A 20,711-nucleotide genomic window follows, 5' to 3' on the forward strand; every position below is an offset into this window, starting at 1 on the left:
TTAGTGTTATTTACCCAATATTTGGGATATAACATCACAGAACTATTATCTTTAACTTATACTACCACATACGCTTACTATTCTACAGTTAGAATTAAATATTTAGACATCAAAGCTAATCCCTAACGTACGTGATCACAGGAATATGTAATTAACCTATGCTTATGTTGTACCTACATGTAGTACCTACATTTATAATTTGCTTCCAGATAAGCAGAAAATTCTGTACTTAACACACTAAATTACATTAACGTTAACATTAGCTGAAAAGTAGATGCTAGTAGGTGCTAGGAGTCCCGACGCTAAGTTTTTGCTCGTCGACATTCACTAACATTTTGTGTGACTATTACAGCTAGCTGAGATAGGATTTTCCTTTGAAAGTAGGGTGGCCAAATCTAAGAATAGAAAACAGGGACATGTTATTATTAATATTGCATATTTACCTTTAAAATTCGGATGTTTTAAAACTCACACACACTAATACACTTTTGTAGCCTTGTCAAACAAAAAAAAACAGTCGTCAGTTATATTTTAAAAAACATTTTTTATGTATTTTTCTAAGGCTAATACCTGCTTGGCTAACATTTGTCAGAATGAAATTACGGTCTGACTTTAGTGAATGTGAACATGTCCGACTATGGCCTTAAGCCTGGATACCCTATTTGCAACGCTGTTAAAAGCTGCACTGAGCTGTGAATGTGTAAGAACTACATTTTAACACGTTTTTGCTCTCTTTAGCAGCTTTTGTAAACATATCTAGTTATGTTAACATTGTACTTTGCCTCTGAAAGTTTCCTATTTTGTAGGACTTCCCTTGTTTCAAACGATCAATTTGTAAACAAATATTTACAATTTGTTTTGGTAATTCGTAGCCGTTTACCCCAACTTTAACCTTTAAATGTTAGCGAATCACGTGGAATAACTTTTAATAATAACTTTATTTTGAGTTTTGACCTTTAAGTATTGAAGTGAGAAGTGTGAGGAGAAATATTTACTTACCTTAAATTATGTTATAAATAACTTCATACCTTCCAGATACGGACAACCAGCGCGTCATCATCCACGTCAAGGACGTCAACGACGAACCTCCTTACTTTATCAACCGACCTCTGCCCATGCAAACGGTGGTGCAGTTAAACGCTGCTCCCAACACGCCAGTCTTCACTCTGCAAGCTAGAGACCCTGATACCGACCACAATATCCACTATTTCATCGTTCGAGACAGGACTGGCGGGCGGTTTGAAGTCGATGAGAGGTCTGGAGTTGTGCGGACCAGAGGAACGGACCCTTTTCAACTCGATATGGAATACGTGCTGTATGTCAAGGCTGAGGACCAGGTAAGAAGCACATAACACAATTTTTTGTGGTAAGCGAGTTTCATTAAGGTTAGCAACGCTACGTGAGAATTTGTGTCCTATAGCCTACGAGCAACACCGGAAGGACACTAATCTCCGTTCAGTGTCTACGACATCAACACATGTCCTGCACGTCTACCTTTACAGGGACTAACAACAGTGTCCTTATAGTCGAAATTCTTAAATCTTCATATACGTTTTTTAAAGATCATAACAACCATAGAAATACGTATATAATTATCGCAACGACATGAGTCTAACCATATAATTAGTACTTCCTGTATTAAATATAACCATTTTCTGTTTAAGTTGTGATGTATAATTACGGAGCGTCATAATTACTACAATTAGCTACGGCAAACATTAATTTGTTTACGATTGGGGCGTAACAGTAGTTACTTCGAAGTATCCAATTATGGGGTGAAGTTTATTATCATTCCTTCACAATTTAGGTTAAAATTATAATGATAAGAGATATATTCAGTATAGTTAGACCGGGTAGGTTAGGTTAGGTTAGGTTAGGTTAGGTTAGAGACCACCTGAGTTCGGTGGATACCTAGATGTAGTGTAGAGCCTGGCTGACTTACAACACTAAAATGGAAAACTTAAATGATAAATCCACATGGTATGACAACTCCAGCTCCAACATTAATAATTAATTATATACACCACTATGTAAAATTATGTATAATTTACTCTTCAAAAGATGCAAATTTGCACACGTATGGAGTTTCTTGCGCCGCTTCTTCTCCTTAGTGAAACACCTTCCGAAGCGGTAATAGTTTGTTGACTTTCAAAAAGTATTCTATATGAATCTATTTTGAATAAATGTGATTTGATTAAATTTGATAGACCGAAAACGTCGTCAGGATCGGCTTTATTTTATGTAACAATCTCTGATATGGATAGAGCTGGTTACAGATTTCCATGGGCAGCTGTGACCACCAGATGGACTACGAGTTGATTTGTTACTTTAAACTTATAAAAAATAATACATGTATGCTCTCCTAAATCTAAATGTTAAATCTCGTATTTCCAGAGTGGTCGAGTAGACGAGAGACGGTTCCAGTCCACACCCGAAGAACGGCTGAGCATCGTCGGCGGTAAACGCGCGCCGCAGTTCTATCTGCCCAGCTATGAAGCTGAGATCGCTGAGAACCAGAAGAAAGATTCTGAGTGAGTTTTGAATTAGTACTACTTGAACCATAAGTCTCGTTATTTTGCAATTATCTTTCCTTGATACTTTATTAAATGTTATTTATATGTGTATCAGTATTCAGTGTACAATTTAAAACAAAAGAGTTTACCTCTGCAAAATGCGCATAAACTTATTTTCCAAGTTAGTAAAAGTTTTTGTAATCTCTGAATTCAATATTATAGTTCAGTTATTATTTAAACTTTTTTAGATTAAAACCAACTTAAACCATTAAATTTTGATTATTGTTAGTGGTCACTATTGGTAGGTACTATATAACACCAAAACTGTTGTCAATGCCAATTGTAAGCAACGTTTCTTCGGAGATAACGTCTTAAGAACCATGATGATTTAGTATTCAGGCTATGTTATGTACCCTTAATTCTAATCAGGTTACTCGTACATACATACTAAATGAAACACTGTTTATATAAAATACAGTCGCTAATTCGCAAATTTTCTCAATTTCAGCATCATCTCAGTAAAGGCAAAATCGTTCGCTGATCGGGAGATTCGCTACACACTCAAGGCACAGGGCCAGGGAGCGGGCACGTTCAACATCGGACCTACTTCGGGCATCGTGAAGCTGGCGAAGGAGCTGGACTTCGAAGACTTACGCCAACCTCACGTCTACTCTCTCGTTGTTACGGCCACTGAAGATTCCGGTGGATTTTCCACTTCTGTTGAGGTAAGTTTGGAACATAGAAAACAGCATTTTCGTGCTAATTCGCAGATCACAACCAGTAATACACGTAGCTGGACGCGGTGACTATTGCAAAATTTCTCTTTTTAAGGAAGATCTATGTCCAACCGTAGATTTCTACGAACTGATGTATGGGTGGCAGAAATATAATTATGAATCTAATCAATAAAAATTGAAGTTTATTTATATTAAGGATTGTTAAAAATATTCCGAATTTATAACACTGCTCTGTTAAAGACTAGACATGATTCGTCATATGTAATACTTTTAACACGCTTAAAGTTCAAAAATTATTTCGTTATTATATTTTGTAGGCATGTCTCTTACAAGTGTATCGAAGCATGACTGCAACTATAAAGAAATAGGTGTAGCTGAAGCGTCGGTGGACACGAACCTCAGAGTTATATTTCACCACCCGCACCAGGGAAGGTGGTAGAACCCTTTGTGATTCGACTCCGGCGGCAATACCGCTACACCTATTTCTGACTCATAATAGCAGCGTTAAGCGCTGTTGTGTTCTGGTTTGAAGGGTGCGGTATGGGAGATATACTTTTCCGAGGCGTTCCAGTTTAGTCCTCAGGGGTAGCGGCGCATCTGTGGTCGATCTCAGGTAGGAATATCTAATCATATCTGGGATTGATTACAAATGTCCATGGGCGGCAGTAGCCACTTACCATTAGGTGGCCTGCATGCTGGTCATCAGGTGTCCTGCATGCACGTCCGCTACCTCTATAATATAAAAAAAATCTGGTACAAATAATATTACGAATTATTTACCACTTGTTAAAATATTCACGTGAGGTATTCTTCACATTTCAGCTAACGATTCGTGTGACTGATGTCAACGACAACGCACCCAAGTTCGAGCTGCCGGACTACCAAGCGCACAACGTCGATGAAGACATTCCTCTAGGCACGAGTATCCTGAAGGTGAAGGCTATGGATGCAGACTCCGGGAAGAATGCAGAAATTGAATATCTGGTTTCTGGTATGTACTAAATTATAATAACATAGGTTTTATGTAACAAATACAATAGTCAGTAGCGCATTTTTTGGAGTGCGAATAGGGGAACACGATACATTACCATAAAGATTAAGACGAATCGAGGATCTCCTCCTTCTTTAGAAGTTAAAGAAATGCCACAGATGTTTTTTTCCATGTACGAGTAACGTACTATAGGTATTCATGACAATGTGGCCAGTCATTTCGACAAAATAATTATAAATCTTTTGTCTATGTAGGTAACATAAAAATACACTTTAAAAAAGATGACCCTAGTGTGCATCGATATTTGAAAATAATGATATGAAATATGAATGCAATAATTGTAATTAAATTATGTTATGTTGTACATTACAGATGATCACTTCAGCGTCGACTCCAATGGCATCATAACAAACAACAAGCAACTGGATGCCGACAACAACAACGCGTACTATGAATTTGTTGTAACAGCTAAAGATAAAGGAGAACCAGCCAAAACAGGAACAGCTACAGTTCGAGTTTATACTAAAAACAAAAATGACGAAGAACCCAAATTCTCTCAACAAGTGTATACTCCGAACGTCGACGAAAACGCTGGACCCAACACTTTGGTAACGACTGTTGTAGCATCTGACAAGGATGGTGATAATGTTCGCTTTGGATTCGTTGGAGGAGGCACAAGTTCTGGACAATTCGTAATAGAAGAAATTACAGGCGTAATACGATTGCACAATAAAGCTATTTCACTTGATCGAGATAAATACGAATTAAATGTAACTGCCATGGACGACGGCGCTTGTTGTGTAAACGGAGATGCTACTATACACACTTCTACTGCAGTTGTTGTAGTATTCATAACAGATGTAAACGATAACAAACCAATATTCAAAGACTGCCCTACGTACTTCCCGAAAGTTGAAGAAGGTGCTCCAAATGGCAGTCCGGTTATTAAAGTACATGCAACTGACGAAGATAAAGGCGTGAATGGTCAAGTGAAATATTCAATAGTACAACAACCTAATCAGAAAGGCACTAAGTTTACCGTGGATGAAGAAACGGGCGAAGTATCAACGAATAAAGTTTTCGACAGAGAAGGTGATGATGGTAAATTCGTTTCAGTAACAGTAAAGGCGACCGATCAGGGAGAACCATCTCTTGAAGGTGTTTGTTCATTTACTGTAGAAATCACTGATGTAAATGATAACCCGCCCTTATTCGACAGACAAGTAAGTAAACACTGTAAATAGAATATCAGTAAATAGTTATTAGATAGCGCACTATGCATGTTACTGTAAGTCATTTTTGCATAACATTTACGAATTACTGGTAATTGTGTATTACAGAAATATGTGGAGAACGTCAAACAAGACGCTAGCATAGGCACGAATATTTTAAGAGTGTCAGCATCTGACGAGGATGCAGATAATAACGGAGCTATTGTCTATACTTTGAGTGCTCCATATAACCCAGCCGATATTGAATATTTTGAAATTCAACCTGAATCAGGTTGGATAGTATTAAAGAAGCCCTTGGATGTAAGTATGCAATCTATGCTCGTTATAGATTAACGGTGTGACCTTGTGACAAGATTGACGAGTGAATGGGATCAACTTTTATAAAGTTTGGTGGATGAGTGCTACCTACAAGCCCTAGGATTCAATTGGCACATACTTTAAGTTTATTTAAATGTAAATAGTTCTAAATTACCGCTGCTGTAAATTGCTGTGGAGAGGGGTCAATCCTGGCTGTGAGGAGTAGTTGTCCATTGAACGGCGGCGCGGGGCCGCCGGCCACGCCGCAGCCGTTGGGGGCTTGTTCTTCTTGCAGCACAATTAGTTTGAGTTGCCGCCAGCGCCGGCTCCGCACTGAATCTTCGTTAAGATTTATTTCTGCAGCACCATCTTGCATTAACTATCCTACAGATAAATACGACTTGTGTATAATACTTATGAACGAAATGATACTGCTGTAAATATTACACCGTTGAAACCTATGTTTAGTTCTAAAACATGTACAGTTTCCGTAACAGCACTTCTGTATATTCCGCACTGACTAGTTTTGAAATTTATTTTATTGTAAGTAATCGGTTGATTAATTTCAGAAGCTTACGCTTTTAAACATACCTATCAGTATTATAATTATGTATGTACATGTTTTGTTACTAATCTCTGATATTATTTGCGGAGTGCGCTCCTACCGGGCGGTTCGAGTTCCGTTCGTTGTTTGTGTTGCCACGCTAGACGACTACTCATGCTAAGGACTCATTTTTATTAGTGTAATCATCATAATTATGAATTTTTTACAGGGCGCCAGTTTAAACCTTTAAATTGTTTTACTATATATATAATCTGAGGTGGTCAGATTGCCCGTGCGGCAGTTTGGCCATCTGGCCAGTTGTGACATTATTCCTTCTGTGAAAGGGGCTACGTTCTCAAACCAAATTTTTGTACAGTTAACCGTAACGTCCATCGTTTGTAATATATTCATTACAATGAGTGTCGTTTTGTTGTAGTCGTTTTGAGGTCATTAAACCTTCTTATGACAACCTGACCTTTCCGCCATGTCTTGTATGCAGAGCTGCATGCATTTGCCTGCTTTTTGTTAAGTTTTATTTTTTAATTTTTAAAGTTAGTTTAGTAAATATATCTACTGTAAAAAGTATCAATAATGTACAGTTTGTCTCTTTCCTATTGTACATACCAAAATGTATAATACCATAAATATATTATTTCCGATTTTATTTCTTGCACAGTCTTATATTGGCTACAATACGCAAGTAAGTAAGTAAGCTAGCACGAATGATGCCTTTGCGTGGGAGCTGACGAAGTGAGTGGACTTTCGTAATCTAGCTGTATCTTTGTATCTTCCTTCTCTTGTTTTAGTTTGGCTTCATGAATGAGAGGACGACGAACGAACGATATTGTTTGCTGCAATAAAATAAAATAATATAAGACTATCCATTGACCATTAAAGTTAATATGAAAGTGGATGACGATTAGATTATTATTTTTTAATTGTTTCAATTATTTATTAGCCATCAGTACGTTATGTGTTTATATTTGAGTTGTGTTATTTTTTATTTGTCCCCGCTGACCTCTGACCCGTGTATGTGTAGCGGGACAGGTACCGACTGCGCGTGCGCGCCTCCGACAGAGGCGCCCCGCCCTCCTCCGCAGACGTGGACGTTGAATTAGACGTGGTAGACAGGAACAATAAGCCCCCCATCTGGGACATGACCACGTATGGCCCCGTTCACATCAAAGAGAATGTCACAGTGGGTACCGTAGTGACCAGTGTGAAAGCCAGGTTGGTATAAGGCGCAGCGGGTCCCCGGGCCCGCCGCTCCTCCACTCCCTAACACTACTAACGACGTGGTTTTGTCTGTTTCCATCGAATCTTTCCCCGATAGCGAGAAACGTACAAGCTGGAGGCTATGGCTCAAGACAAGGGCTTCCCGCCCTTGTCCAGAACCGTGGAGGTCCAGATAGACGTAGTGGATCGCGCGAACAATCCCCCCGTGTGGGATCACACGGTGTACGGCCCGATCTACATTCGAGAGAATTTGCCCGTGGGTGCCAAAGTGGTGTCCGTTAAAGCAAGGTGCGTGTCTAACTGTTCGGCACGGGCACCGCACGCAGCCCCGTCACCTGCACGCAGTGTGCGCCCGCAGCGCCCGCCCTCGCCCTCCGCCCAACGCTCAAACGACACTTTCCTGTACAGAAATCATTATTTTTCATTATTTGTTACACGATTTTCTTTCAGTTTCATTATCAAATATTTCTTTTGCAGTTGTTCTTGTTCTCAGTTTATCCGGAATTAAATGTAGCTCACAAATTCAATGTCATCACCAGCGGTCAACAAGTATGTCACAATAACGTTAAAATAAAATTGTCTCAAATCCGTAGAGGGAGGTGTGCCAGAGCATAACTATGAACATCGAATTCGTTTGATACTAGAAACTTTTTCTTTAATCATGAAGGGCATTTCAACCCTCGAGTTCAATTTTGATAGTTCCAAGGTGGTTGGGTGCGGGCGTGTCGCGTACGTTTTCAATATCATTATTATTTGCCTCTCACTTGGTGGTCTGAGTACGATGTGATCTTTATCGATATACTCATACATCGTTACTCGCGGTACTCTCGAGACACCAGCGTATTTAGAGGGCTCACTGCTTACAAGGAACGGGGATCACAGTGTTGTGAAAATGCTCAAAAATATCTATTGATCCAAACTAAAATAAAATTAAAATACATTAGAATCAAATGTAGCGCGTAGACCAAATTTCAACATCTATCCTGATGTTATGTAACATATGCTAAGTATTTTCAAATTTATTATAACTAATCTTATATCATCGTATCAAGGTCATTAATTCTTGTTTTATCCTTGAAATTGAGACGCAAAAATTCGTAAATATGTAGTCTTTCATAATAACGTACGTTACTGTTGACTTACGAAACACAAGTAGTCTGTTTAAAGCGAGTAGGGTAGAGTGGGGATGACGTCATACGCTGTACACTTCAACCATACAGGGGTGGGATACCCTTCGTAGGGTGAGGTACTCAGCAACCTATTCTCATACTCTGTCTCATAAGTTCAACAAATTACTTACCGCGAAAAAAAATAGACCAACAAATCACTTACCGCGAAAAAAATAGTCCGTAATAACTTTATCAATAGATATTTTTGAGCAAACGTGGAACATGTTAACTGATAGGATACGTATTTATCAAATTTGTGTCCATTATTATTGCATGTAGGATGCGGCATCAGTGCATTATGGGTCATATTATACGTTTATCTCGGTTGTCTCCGGCTGGTCGATAACGAAACAGTCATGGCATGGAAATAAGTGTTTTTATTTCGTAGTTTAGAGTAGGTCTTATGTTCCTTTTAATGTTTTTGATATTATATACCTTCACATACTTAGTGCTTTGGGAAATAAGTATCATTTTTATTCATTTTACTTTGTCAAGTCTTGGAAAGGAAATCAGAATTTTCTTAAATTAAATTTAGTTCAATGTTTTAGTAGATAGAAACATTTTTCGATCTTTTCTTTACATTTTTATGTTTGTGGTAGACGATTTTAAATTCATCAATTTTCGATGTTAAGGTAAGTTAGTGATTATGACAAGAAAATGGAACCTACATATTAAAAGTTAAATAAAGTAACTGCTAGACATTAGCTCACCGATTTAGAAAAATATGATACCCTTGCATCTTTCTGGAGGCGTAGAGGGTTTCTTAATTGCAGCATCCTATCGGAATCCTGAATGATTTTCCCACCCTTACTTTTCAAGACTTTTTAAAGCTAGATATTCCGCTAGATGAAAAATTGTGAAAAAGCATAATAGAGAAATCCAGTGAAAGATTAACTAATTAGAAGTTTCGTGTTGAAAATTGAGAAATGTAAAATTATTTTGATAAAGTAGAAATCGATTGAAGATAATTGATTAAGTAAAGTATATAGGTGCGTTTAATCGAAATAAAACATATAATTTTTACTTTTCTCTTTTAACATACTTTGTTTAGAACCCAAAATACTATTTACTCCTGAAATTCAATGAAGATAATTTCTAATTAACTATAAGTTTTTAAAATTATATTTTCTGATATATTTAGATCGATCGATTTTAATTAGAACAGGGTGCTAGATTAGTTATAATAGATATAAAGAATTTATAAGTAAGTACAGTTTGTTGTACCTACTAACGTATTTGGTTTGATCTTTACAAAATATGCTAAGACTAGATAACCTCGAATACACGGCAAGTGTGTAGGTTGTTTTTATTTTTATTTCACCACATTTTCAATTTATTAAGGTGATAACGATGTACTTAAGTGAACTAATTAGGCTATAGATATGGACCTAGCCAATATTGGTTAATTCATAATTTTAATTAAATTTGAAAATGTTTTTCAGAAACTTTAACCATATTATATGTAGGTCCTTATAGATTTAATGCTTTCAAAAGAGTCTATATTCCCTAAATTCTATACGAAGAAGTTCTTCTAAATTATCTGGTTAAAAATGATTTGGATTTCTGTACTTATATCTAATATTTAATACACTTGCTGTAAATTCGTGTTATTACATTTTAGTTTGTGTATGTTATTTTGTAAGGGTCAACCACAAAAATAGAGAATTATATAAGATTATTTAGTTATTAACGGCAAATTGTTATTTATAATGTATTGAATGTGCATCACTTCTGTGCCACGGGCTAAATGAGTAGTTCATGCATTGCATAGTCACTCATAGTGCATCAATCACTGAATGTCAGACGGACTTCACGTTTGTATTGTCTATCTGTTCGTCCTAAATCACACATCTCAAACTCACACGGATACAAGCAATTAATTAAATACTAACTCACTTTACTAATACATTACATATAAGATAGAAATTTCATGTTTTAAAGTCACAATTGAAATGGTGGATGTAACACAGCGATTAGTCGCTACAATAAAATTTTTAGATATTTGACATTTAAATTATAGTGTAGAACAACCAGCCATTTTAGCTACAATGGCAGTAACTAGGCACGGGATTTCTTTGCCGAAAAGCTTCATAATTGGCTGTCTATAGCGACTACATCTAAGACTACATAGAGTGGAAATTCTCATATACAAGTTATGAATTATGCCATCATATTCATGATTACTCGGTGTCACAAATTGAGCTTTGCATAATTAGTAAAAGTTTATCAGTTTTTTAATATTTATAACTTCAATAAATATAATTGTGTACAATTAATCTTTTATTGTTGAAATTATACTAATCCTATGATTGATCAAATTTACTAATCAATCATTTTAAACCTTTTTATGTCAAGCTCATTTTGTTTTCATTAGACTATTTACAAACATTCTTAGCCAAAACTATAATCGCATTCGATGTTGTCCTGTGTTAGTAGATGCTTCTTATTTTCATCTGGTCATAAATCTACATCAAGTTTATGTTTTTAGCTCGGGCATTGAGAACAACCCGACAGTATTCTATCGACTGATGCCCGGCTCGACAGCGCAAACGAATAAGTTCCACACCTTCTACTTACAACAACGGGCTGATAATGGATTCACGTGGGCCGACATCAAAGTGAATCATCCGCTAGATTACGAAAGCATCAAGGAGTACAACTTGACTATTCGTGTTGAGGTAATTTTGTGTGAATAATAAAATTTGTCCAACGCACTGGCGTGCATTTAAATATACCTATCTATACATACTGCGTGCATTCGGCTGGAAATGCTGGAAGACTTGAATTTGGCTGGACACATTGCCCGCAGGTCTAGCTACTACCGCACTCAAGTCTGTTAGAAAGACAAAAAAATAAGTTTAGTGTTATTAAAAGCAATACTTAGTTTACATATTTTATTAATTTCGAAAAAAGGCGGATATTTAAGTTTTACCTATTCACATAAGTACATAATTGTAATCAAAGACTATAATCCTAGAATCTATCTATTTTCCCCCTTAAGTCAATTTACTTTTTACGACTAAATCCTGAAAATGTAGGTATGTGAGATTCCTCGTTGCACAGCAAAGATAATAATGAAATCTTTGGTGATATAATTAGGACTTACTTACTTAATTATCCGAATATTAAACGTTTTTGTATAATTTATACAACGAAATTGCTATAGAACAACGGCGCCCAACAACTGGCTTCGGAGGCAACGGTCTACATCATGCTGGAAGACGTCAACGACGAGATCCCGCTCTTCACTGAGAGAGAACAGGAGACGGTACTGGAGGGGGAACCCATCGGCACCAAGGTGACGCAGGTCAACGCTATAGACAAGGACGGAACATTCCCTAATAATCAGGTTTGTTGATATACTTTTAACAATGTTATGTACAGTATTAATTCATGGTCCTTGGGTTTATGTTAAAAATACTGAATAAAAAGCTCTTGTCATTAATTAAGTTTTGGACTAAATATTTATAATACCGTTCTGTGTGATAACAGGTCATCCTGTCCCAAGTCGATTTATTAACTTTCATAAAAACAGGAGGTACCTATCATTTAATTTGGCCTATTTCTGCTTAAAAGTTACAAAGCTCTCTCAAAATGAATGTTGCCGAAAGTTAGTTTTGCATTCAGAATAAACTATTAGAAAGATTTAGCTTTTGCCCCTAAACCGCGTCAGTAGCTCCCATACTGTAGTCCCCCACGGCCCTCCTGTAGTTCCCCAGTGCTCACAAGAGGGCGTTATTGCCCGTTTCGAGAAAGACGGTTTTAGTGACATCTGTGTTTCATATTAATAAGCTGGAGCTTCTTCTGGGCCCGCCTGTATTCCCTCAGCGTCCTCGAGAGGGCGTTATTGCCCATTTTGAGAAAGGTTTATTTAGTGACATCTGTGTTTCATATTATTAACTGTTCAACGTAACACACAGACTTGGAACTGCAATAGCGTAGCGTTGTATGTCTTCCATTGAGCATCACCAGATGGCGCTGTTACCTAAAAAGTTTATACTGTTCGACTGGTGGCCACAACGGGGCGCCACTAGTACCTTTTCGAATGAAATGGGATGAACAGTTTAGTAAGATTTGGCGATAAACTATAATATATACTATGGTTATTATGTACAAATACAAGGTGCATTTTATAAGAGAGGTGCGACGATTTAAAAAATATCGATGATATTTAGTAAAACTGATTTAATGTCAGTAGAGTTATAGAGCAGTAAATGAGACTCCAATAAGATTTTTGTATCGATATTGTACAAATCTATTATTATGCTTTAGTAATACCGTCTACGCTGCTCGTCTTAATTAGTCACATAATTAAGGTCGAAAATAGACATTATTTATATTTTGGCGCTGATGTGCCCTAAAACATCAGTTAAGACCACCGGAATGCATGAACCTTAACATAATTTATTCTTCCCTTTAGAACTTAAGAAGGGGAACTAATTTGACGAAGATAGATTTCTAAATACCAATATACAATATCAAAGTCATATAACTTCGTCATATCTTGCTTGTAACAAGAGATAGTTAGCATTGAGTGTTATTATTATTTCATTAATTCTATCATTTATCTATACGAAGACAATTGTCACCAAATGTTTACCAAAACCTATTTTCCACTACGTGTTCAGAACAAAGAGAAATGATCTTTTCGCACCTGATCGGCTGACCTAGGTTTCAAACACTAGGGTTAAAAGATTTGTTATGTTCGGTATATCTATTTGTATTGCAGTATTGACAAGTTCCTTTTATTTATAACGTTCACTGACAGGATAATGTAAATGCGCATCAAATTCAATGGTTTTTCAGAAGCTGATTAAAATATGATAGACACAGTATTGTAATAGCAATGTCGAAATGATCTCATTTTCTTGAAGTAATTATCTACGTTTAATTCATAACATATACACGAAAACGCAATATTAATAATCATATATTTTAATAACTCCTAGTGAAATATACTTTTAGTTAAAATACTTATAGTACCTTTTAGTGTTACTCGATAATCATAAATACTCATATATAATCATACTCATAATAATACTGAATATTTTAAAGATGTAACCTACTTTTGAATAACAAATAATGTAAGATAATAAAAGATACGTGCTTAATGAAGAAAACCCAAAAACCGTCTCACATTAAAGGATTTAGCGTATAATATGGTTTGCTTTAGGGATTACGAAATCTGAAGTAATCATTTGCGAGGCGTTTCGCTTTGGATTTCATACGAATTTAATGAGGCTCCGTGACGAATTGTGTTAGGAAACGGCAGTAAAATCATTGGGAATATGGTTTCGTCGCGTTTCTGGTAATGCGATGAGTGATAACTGAAGTATTTCAAATAATGTAGGTACGGATTACTAAGCAATGCCTAAATAGGATGACCTCTGAGACCTATTAATCTATATAAAGGTATTATATCTATGTGATAATTTTAATATTCTGCAATGGATAAACATTCACAAAAATGTACTTTGTTCACTAACGTTAACAAGCGCAAATTAAGCTGTCAAAAATATTGAAATATTAAATTGTGCTTACATTTCGAACACGAAAACCTACCTCAGCGAGGTAGTACCTACAAGTTTATAATAACTTCACGTTTACAATTCCGTTAACAGAATTTTCCATCCAAACAAGAAAATTTGGTTATGTAGGTATTATTTATTGTGCTGATTTATTTGATAAAATAATTAAACTTTTCAGTGCCGTTGTTAAATTTTACCGATGCGATTATTATTAAATTCTCGTGTTGTCCGCGCTACTGGAATCGGGGACGAAATAAACTACTCTAGTTATATATATTACGTACAAAATACGTGTGCAAGTGAGGCAATTTTCACGGTTATGACGTTCGTAATATTCGGCAGCCTGTGGACATAAAAATGCAATTACGGTTCGCTGCAATTGCGTTTTGGATTGGTTTGCTAGGATAAATAATTTTACGTATCCTCCTGCAACTCGAGCGTAATGTTGAAATATTATTTTATATTCATACTCCGTTGTATCGAATTTACTTCGCTCTTTCGAATGCTTTTATCATTTTTATTTCCATTTCATGTGAAAGTTAAACATTGACAAGCGTCGCGTTTGTTTGGACCTGATTCGTAAGAGGATTACGCGAAAAAATCACAAGCCTAAAAGTTAACTTTCGTTGTATTTACAACTCTGTTTGTAGGTATACATGTGCTTTTATGTTTAAGGGTATATTTTCATTACAATACTTTTTAGTTAATTTATGTTAATAAGAGTCTAATTAATTGCTGGTGAGGAACAATGTAGCGGGAAACTATATAAAAAGAAAGAAGGATATTATGTTTTTTGAGAGAAAAAGATGTCATGGAATGAATTGTCAGAGAAAATAAATAATGAAGTTGTAATTGAATCTTTTATTATATAAAATAGTATTTCAGGAATAATGAGCTTACATATGTTAACGTTGGTAATAGGCGTTATAGATAATGAATAATCATTTACGAATAATGTTATAATGACACTCACAATAAACTTTACATTATAATTGGAATCAGGCCCGTAGTAATTTTATTGATATAATTTACATTTCCACGTATAATAAGTATGTTTAGGAACAACATACTTTGAATTCTTATAAACATTCATTTGGCATTATTCATTGCTTTCAATTCCTATGTGGGTATGTGCTCGTATTTGACTAAAAGAGAAGCTTCAGTGCGCTGTACACGCGCTACTTGAATACAGCTTTCATTTACATATCACAGACAAGGTATCTGCTTAAGTTACCTCGGAATCTCTTGAATATGTAATCTTAATTCAGCATCCCACTGACACAGCTACACGTACCTACTAAAACTTATATTGCTAAGAAATTTGAACTAGTAAAAAGCATTGAAAAAATTGTCATTTAAAAAATGGTTCGTAAAAATGTTTTTGATGTTGATAATCGTTACAATCTCCTTAGTCAATCCAGTCTGCTATATAAGTACCTATACTTTAATTGTTAGTACTAATTCGATAAGAATATCAGAAAACATAAATAATCTTTTTATTATACATTTAGTATTAATTTCCGTTTGAGAGAAGATTCTTGCTTGTAAGTTGTTTGACTTGCTAATTGCTTTAGAATAAAATTTCTCTGCAAAAGAAAGTAATAGATCGCAACGCTTAATTAGCTCTATGAGACGCTGAAAAAAGGCGTTGAAATTAATTTCAAGTCCGAATTGATTAGAAAACTTTAAATTTAAATTTGAGCTACAGTTCAGTTTGATTGAAAATGAAATACTGGGACTTATAATTAATTAAGTACGAACATTTCGAAAATGGGGACTTACTTCGATATCAAGGTAGTACACATATCTATAGCACTCACTAACATCTTCGAATATTTATCCTTCGGTACCGGTTAGTGTAATTATTGGATAGCAGTTAAACCTTATCGTCCTTCGATCTTATTGGGGACTTAAGCACATTCGATCTTATCTGGCCCCGTAATTTGTAATGGAACATGGTGTAAAGTATGCTTCATCCTTCATGCCTTCCTTAGTTAGGGAAGTTCCCTTGCTCAGAAGTTGCCCATGAAAGTAGTTGGGGCATTACAATATGTTTTAAAACTTTTTTTTGTTATAGGTCTACTATTACATAGTGGACTCACCGCGGAACGAGGGCAAGGACTTCTTCGAAATCAGCATGCAGACTGGCGAGATCTTCACGAAGGTGGTCTTCGATCGGGAGAAGCAGGGAGCGTACGCCCTCGAGGTGGAAGCCCGTGACGGAGCACCCTCGGCGCGGCCCAATTCCGACAACCAGCCAAATTCAGGTTAGTGAAGACTAATATTAGTTTATATAAGTTTTTACTTAAGGGATTGAAAATTTTTAGGAAGACTGATAAAGTCATTGAAGGTGGTAGATTTACCGCAAGACGTGTTTCTATCTTGTAAGTCGTGATAGCTTCTTTGTTCTAGTTCGGAAGGTCTAGGTGAAGGTTAGGATATATTAATATAAGGCCTTAGTCTAGCTAACTTAGTCCTTTGGGGCATTATCGCGTCTATGATCGATCTTAGGAACGAGGGTCCATTTGTATAGGGCCAGTTACACTGTGCTCTTAACATTACATGAGCTACATGCTCGTTTACTGATTATATTACAAAAAAGATGTCTTATCAAAGCAATTACATCGAACCCTCGTGTATTTTAAACGACGAAATTATGAACGCTGTTAAATAAAAAGACAAAAGTCTTGCGCTAGGTTATTTTTTGGCTTTTTGTTTTTATGTTATTTGTCGCCGTTTTAATGACCATACTCATACATATATTTCTACTGAATTCCACCAATGATCTTATTTAAATATTCTTTGAAAAAGGGATAATTTTATATTGGCTGTAGCTAAAAGGACTTAATTCTATGAAATTGATATGTATGCGTTTTGAAATTATTAGAAAAGTCCGATATGCACGCAATTCGTTTGTGTGTTATCTACCAACGCAGACCAATAAACATTTTCTTGGCGAGAGTTTTCAAAGCGTTATTCCGGTCATTATCGTAAAAAGGCAATCCCTAATCTTTTTTAATTTCGTCATTGTAACTGTTCGTTTTTCCTCAAACGGCCAAGTACGGTTTTTACAGTCCTATGACGCGTTTCTGTGTGGTTGTAGATCTCTTATTATTATAGCTGGGTGTGATATTCGTATTTTTATCTGGGATTTTTTCCAATAAAAAATAAAACTAAAAGTTCTATGAGGTAAATTTAATATTTACCGATCCTAAATAAATTTTGAAGCGAATTTTAATTATTTTTTAATAAAACATTAAATAAGAATAAAAAAATGGAAAAAAAGAATTTCAATTCATTAATATCATTTAAATTCATAGGTACCTATACAAGGGTCCTTAAAATGATATTAAACTATTTTATTACGTGACAACGTCTTATCATTCGATGAAGCCGGCTGCACGCACCAAAAAACATGACTCATGCGGCGTTACCTCGCTCTGAGGCGTTCCATTTTAGGCTTGAAGTGCAAGCGAGAGCGCAGAACGCGCGACAAAGAGGCACAATCGGCCTCCGCGTATTTACCTCCTTCTCTATATCCATACAAAATATCTATCAAACAAATAAAATTAAAAATTTTCTTTTGAAAAATGCAACCATTCCATCAGTATTTTCTTATGACGTTGTCACGTTCAACTATCGTCAGTAAACCGACTTTACAGACAACCGATTTTTTTTTCATTAAAGTATAATACGAACGTAGCCTAGTTCCTACTTATTGAATATTTAATCCACGCAAGGACACGTATTTTTCGTTTTACTACGAGTACGAAACCGCCTTTACTACTATCGAATTTGACAGCCAACATTGCCAACAAAACGTATTAATATTGTAATCTTTGCTACCAGTCTTTACAGGAAGTAATCCACAAAGCCATGGAACTTAGCCAAAAATATTATAGTACAAATAAGTGTTACAATAGAAGAGCAAGGTACAATATGTAATAACAACAATTTTAATGGTTTTAAAGTTGAAGGAACTTAATTTTCATCAAATGTTTGATTTTAGGTAATGGTCTATTATATTGATCCTTGAGATTTAAAGAATCCTATGTCATTAGAAATATATTATGTACAAAACCACTTAATTTCTGTGAAGTATGTAAGTGTGGGTATTGGCATTTAGGACTTTAAATAAGTACCAGTAAAAAAATATTTATACCTTGTTTAGGCAATAAATTGTCGGTTTCAATAGGTTCTAAACCTGAATATCTTATCGCCTGCCCCGAGTACACGTTCTGTATAAATTATTACATCCCCTGTTGCATGTATGTCTGGTACTGTACGTGGGTTCGTGTACAAGTCTTCGATCGCGGTTCTGCCTGCGTGAGACATGTTTTATCTTCTAAGAGCCTAGTCATTGGTTATACCGTTAAGATTAGCTATAATTATAAAGGTATCAATTAAACAGAAAGAAAAAATATTATATTAAATTATTATAGACAATACTATTATCTGCTTATTACCATATAATGTTAATAAACCGGACATTTTTATTACAGACCCATAAGTTGTTTTAAGTAGTTTAATAAGTAAGGTTTGAGTTATATTTTAAATTTCATCTGAATCTCTTTAGTTAGTTTTAAAATTTTGTGGAGTAAATTACTTTTAAATTTAAGCTTTTTAATCCTGTTTCTGTTAAGTGGTCCTCCGAAAGCAAAAGTACTTTTAGATAGGCTACTTTGTGACTTAAGAGCTTTAGATGAATTACCTGAATAAATATTCTAGAAGCGAGTTGATGTAGGGCCGTAGGGTTAAACAGGGTCGGCTGTCACTCGCTGGGTGAATCTGTAGGGCTAATCACTGCCGTGACCCGCATTTAAATGACTATTTTTTCTCTTAAGGTTCCTAGGCTTGAGGATTCCCTTTGTCGCCTTCCTTGCGCAAACGTAACGTTTTAACTACCCGACCCTTTTCCCGGGTATTGACAGATGAGGGTCTCATAATTCACACTGTTTTCTCCGGTTTCGAGAATTGATTGTATCGGTACGTGTGACACCATAAATTGTCCGTTTTCGAGTAGGTAGTGTATTAGGAAGGCGGTTGCGACGCCTTACTGTATCGCGTCATCGTAAATCAAGTAGCGGCATAATCAACCTCCGCGCTTCGGAGCTTAATCCGGTTAAGCACCTCATCCCAATATCTGTCTTACGCGCATAATTGCACGTTCAGATCAGTTCAGTTACATAGATCTTCCTGCTAACAATTTGCGGGATATCGAACTGTTACCTTTAAGGTCCGAGGTTCGAAACACAAGTACGCACTTTTTAAATTTTGAATTAGAAACGAGCATGCACCTGAATGATAGTGGCCATGCTGCTCATGGAAATATGTTTCAGTCTAAATTTAAGCTTAGAGGAGGACTATTTTGAAACGCCACATATAAGTGTCTCTTCCTCGCCTTATCCTTTTAAACAGATTACAGCACGTAACGTTATTTGTATATCTCTGATATTTTAAAGTCATAAACCCGTTAAAAATTGATTATTTGTTTCAATGAAAAAGAAGACGTGTACGCTTGAACATGCGGAAAATTGTCTGTAAGATTTTTATAATATTTTAGAGGTGTAACAAATCTGCTTAACCTGGGGTTATATTTAATCTCCTTGTCTAAACCATACGTAACATTGAAGTATTCTTATTTAAAGTCCTAGGACTTAAATCGTTATCATTGAGGATTCACATTCCGTGTTCTGGCTTGATAAAGATGGTGACGACTAAACAGTTTGATGTAATACGTTTAACACGAACGACTCAATAAAATCGGGCTAACTACTTTCCGATCGTAAAACCATAGTTATCTTTGTTTACGTGATCCGAATGTAAATACTTTGGCGTTCGATATTTACTACGGTGAACATTTATATGGAATTAGATTAATTACATAGGTACATAAATACAAAGGAACATTTTTTTTAAATATAGGAGTAGCAGACAAGCATGGTCCACCTGATGGTAAGTGGCTACTGCCGCCCATTGCCATCTGTAATCAACCCAGATAGGATTAGATATTCCTACTTGAAGTCGGTCATAGATGTGCCGCTACCCCTGAAGACTAACTAAGCTGGAACGCGTTGGAAAAGTATATTTCCATTACCACACCCTTCAATCCAGAGCATAGCAGCTTTTAACACTGCTGTTATGAGGCAGAAATAGGTGTGGCGGTAGTGGCCGCTGGAGACGAACCATTCTACCACCTTCGAAGTATATTGTACCTATATATATTTTACGGTGTATAATATATCGTATTATATTCAGAGAATAGTAACATAGAATTCCTGAATCAACTGAGGTGCTACCAACCAAAGTCCTATTTCCTCCTTCAAATTGTTGCATAGAACTAATGGTTAGTATTCGATGATTCAAATATAAGGCGTTCTGATTTAGTTACCTTGAGCCGCAACTGTATTAGAATTTGGTTGGTTTTCCCTGCAGTGACTACATAATTCAGGTTCGCTGAAAGT

General features: G+C 36.0%; 1 protein-coding gene across 4 annotated transcripts in view; it reads left to right on the forward strand.

Moving 5' to 3' along the window:
- The window catches only part of LOC140747938 (neural-cadherin), a 422,123-nt gene that overhangs the window by 63,002 nt on the left and 338,410 nt on the right, over positions 1 to 20,711 (forward strand). For all 4 annotated transcript variants that reach the window (XM_073080592.1, XM_073080591.1, XM_073080594.1 and 1 more), the window contains exons 3-12: positions 1,036 to 1,337; positions 2,395 to 2,531; positions 3,022 to 3,238; positions 4,073 to 4,241; positions 4,614 to 5,464; positions 5,582 to 5,773; positions 7,354 to 7,544; positions 11,208 to 11,397; positions 11,886 to 12,068; positions 16,325 to 16,514. In XM_073080592.1, coding sequence (XP_072936693.1) covers positions 1,036 to 1,337; positions 2,395 to 2,531; positions 3,022 to 3,238; positions 4,073 to 4,241; positions 4,614 to 5,464; positions 5,582 to 5,773; positions 7,354 to 7,544; positions 11,208 to 11,397; positions 11,886 to 12,068; positions 16,325 to 16,514 — 2,622 coding nt within the window. The remainder of the gene's footprint in view (positions 1 to 1,035; positions 1,338 to 2,394; positions 2,532 to 3,021; positions 3,239 to 4,072; positions 4,242 to 4,613; positions 5,465 to 5,581; positions 5,774 to 7,353; positions 7,545 to 11,207; positions 11,398 to 11,885; positions 12,069 to 16,324; positions 16,515 to 20,711) is intronic.

Source organism: Epargyreus clarus, unplaced genomic scaffold (genome assembly GCF_041222505.1).
Source record: "Epargyreus clarus isolate Ecla_fem2 unplaced genomic scaffold, WU_Ecla_fem_2.2 ptg000015l, whole genome shotgun sequence".
NCBI classification, from domain to species: Eukaryota; Metazoa; Arthropoda; class Insecta; order Lepidoptera; family Hesperiidae; genus Epargyreus; species Epargyreus clarus.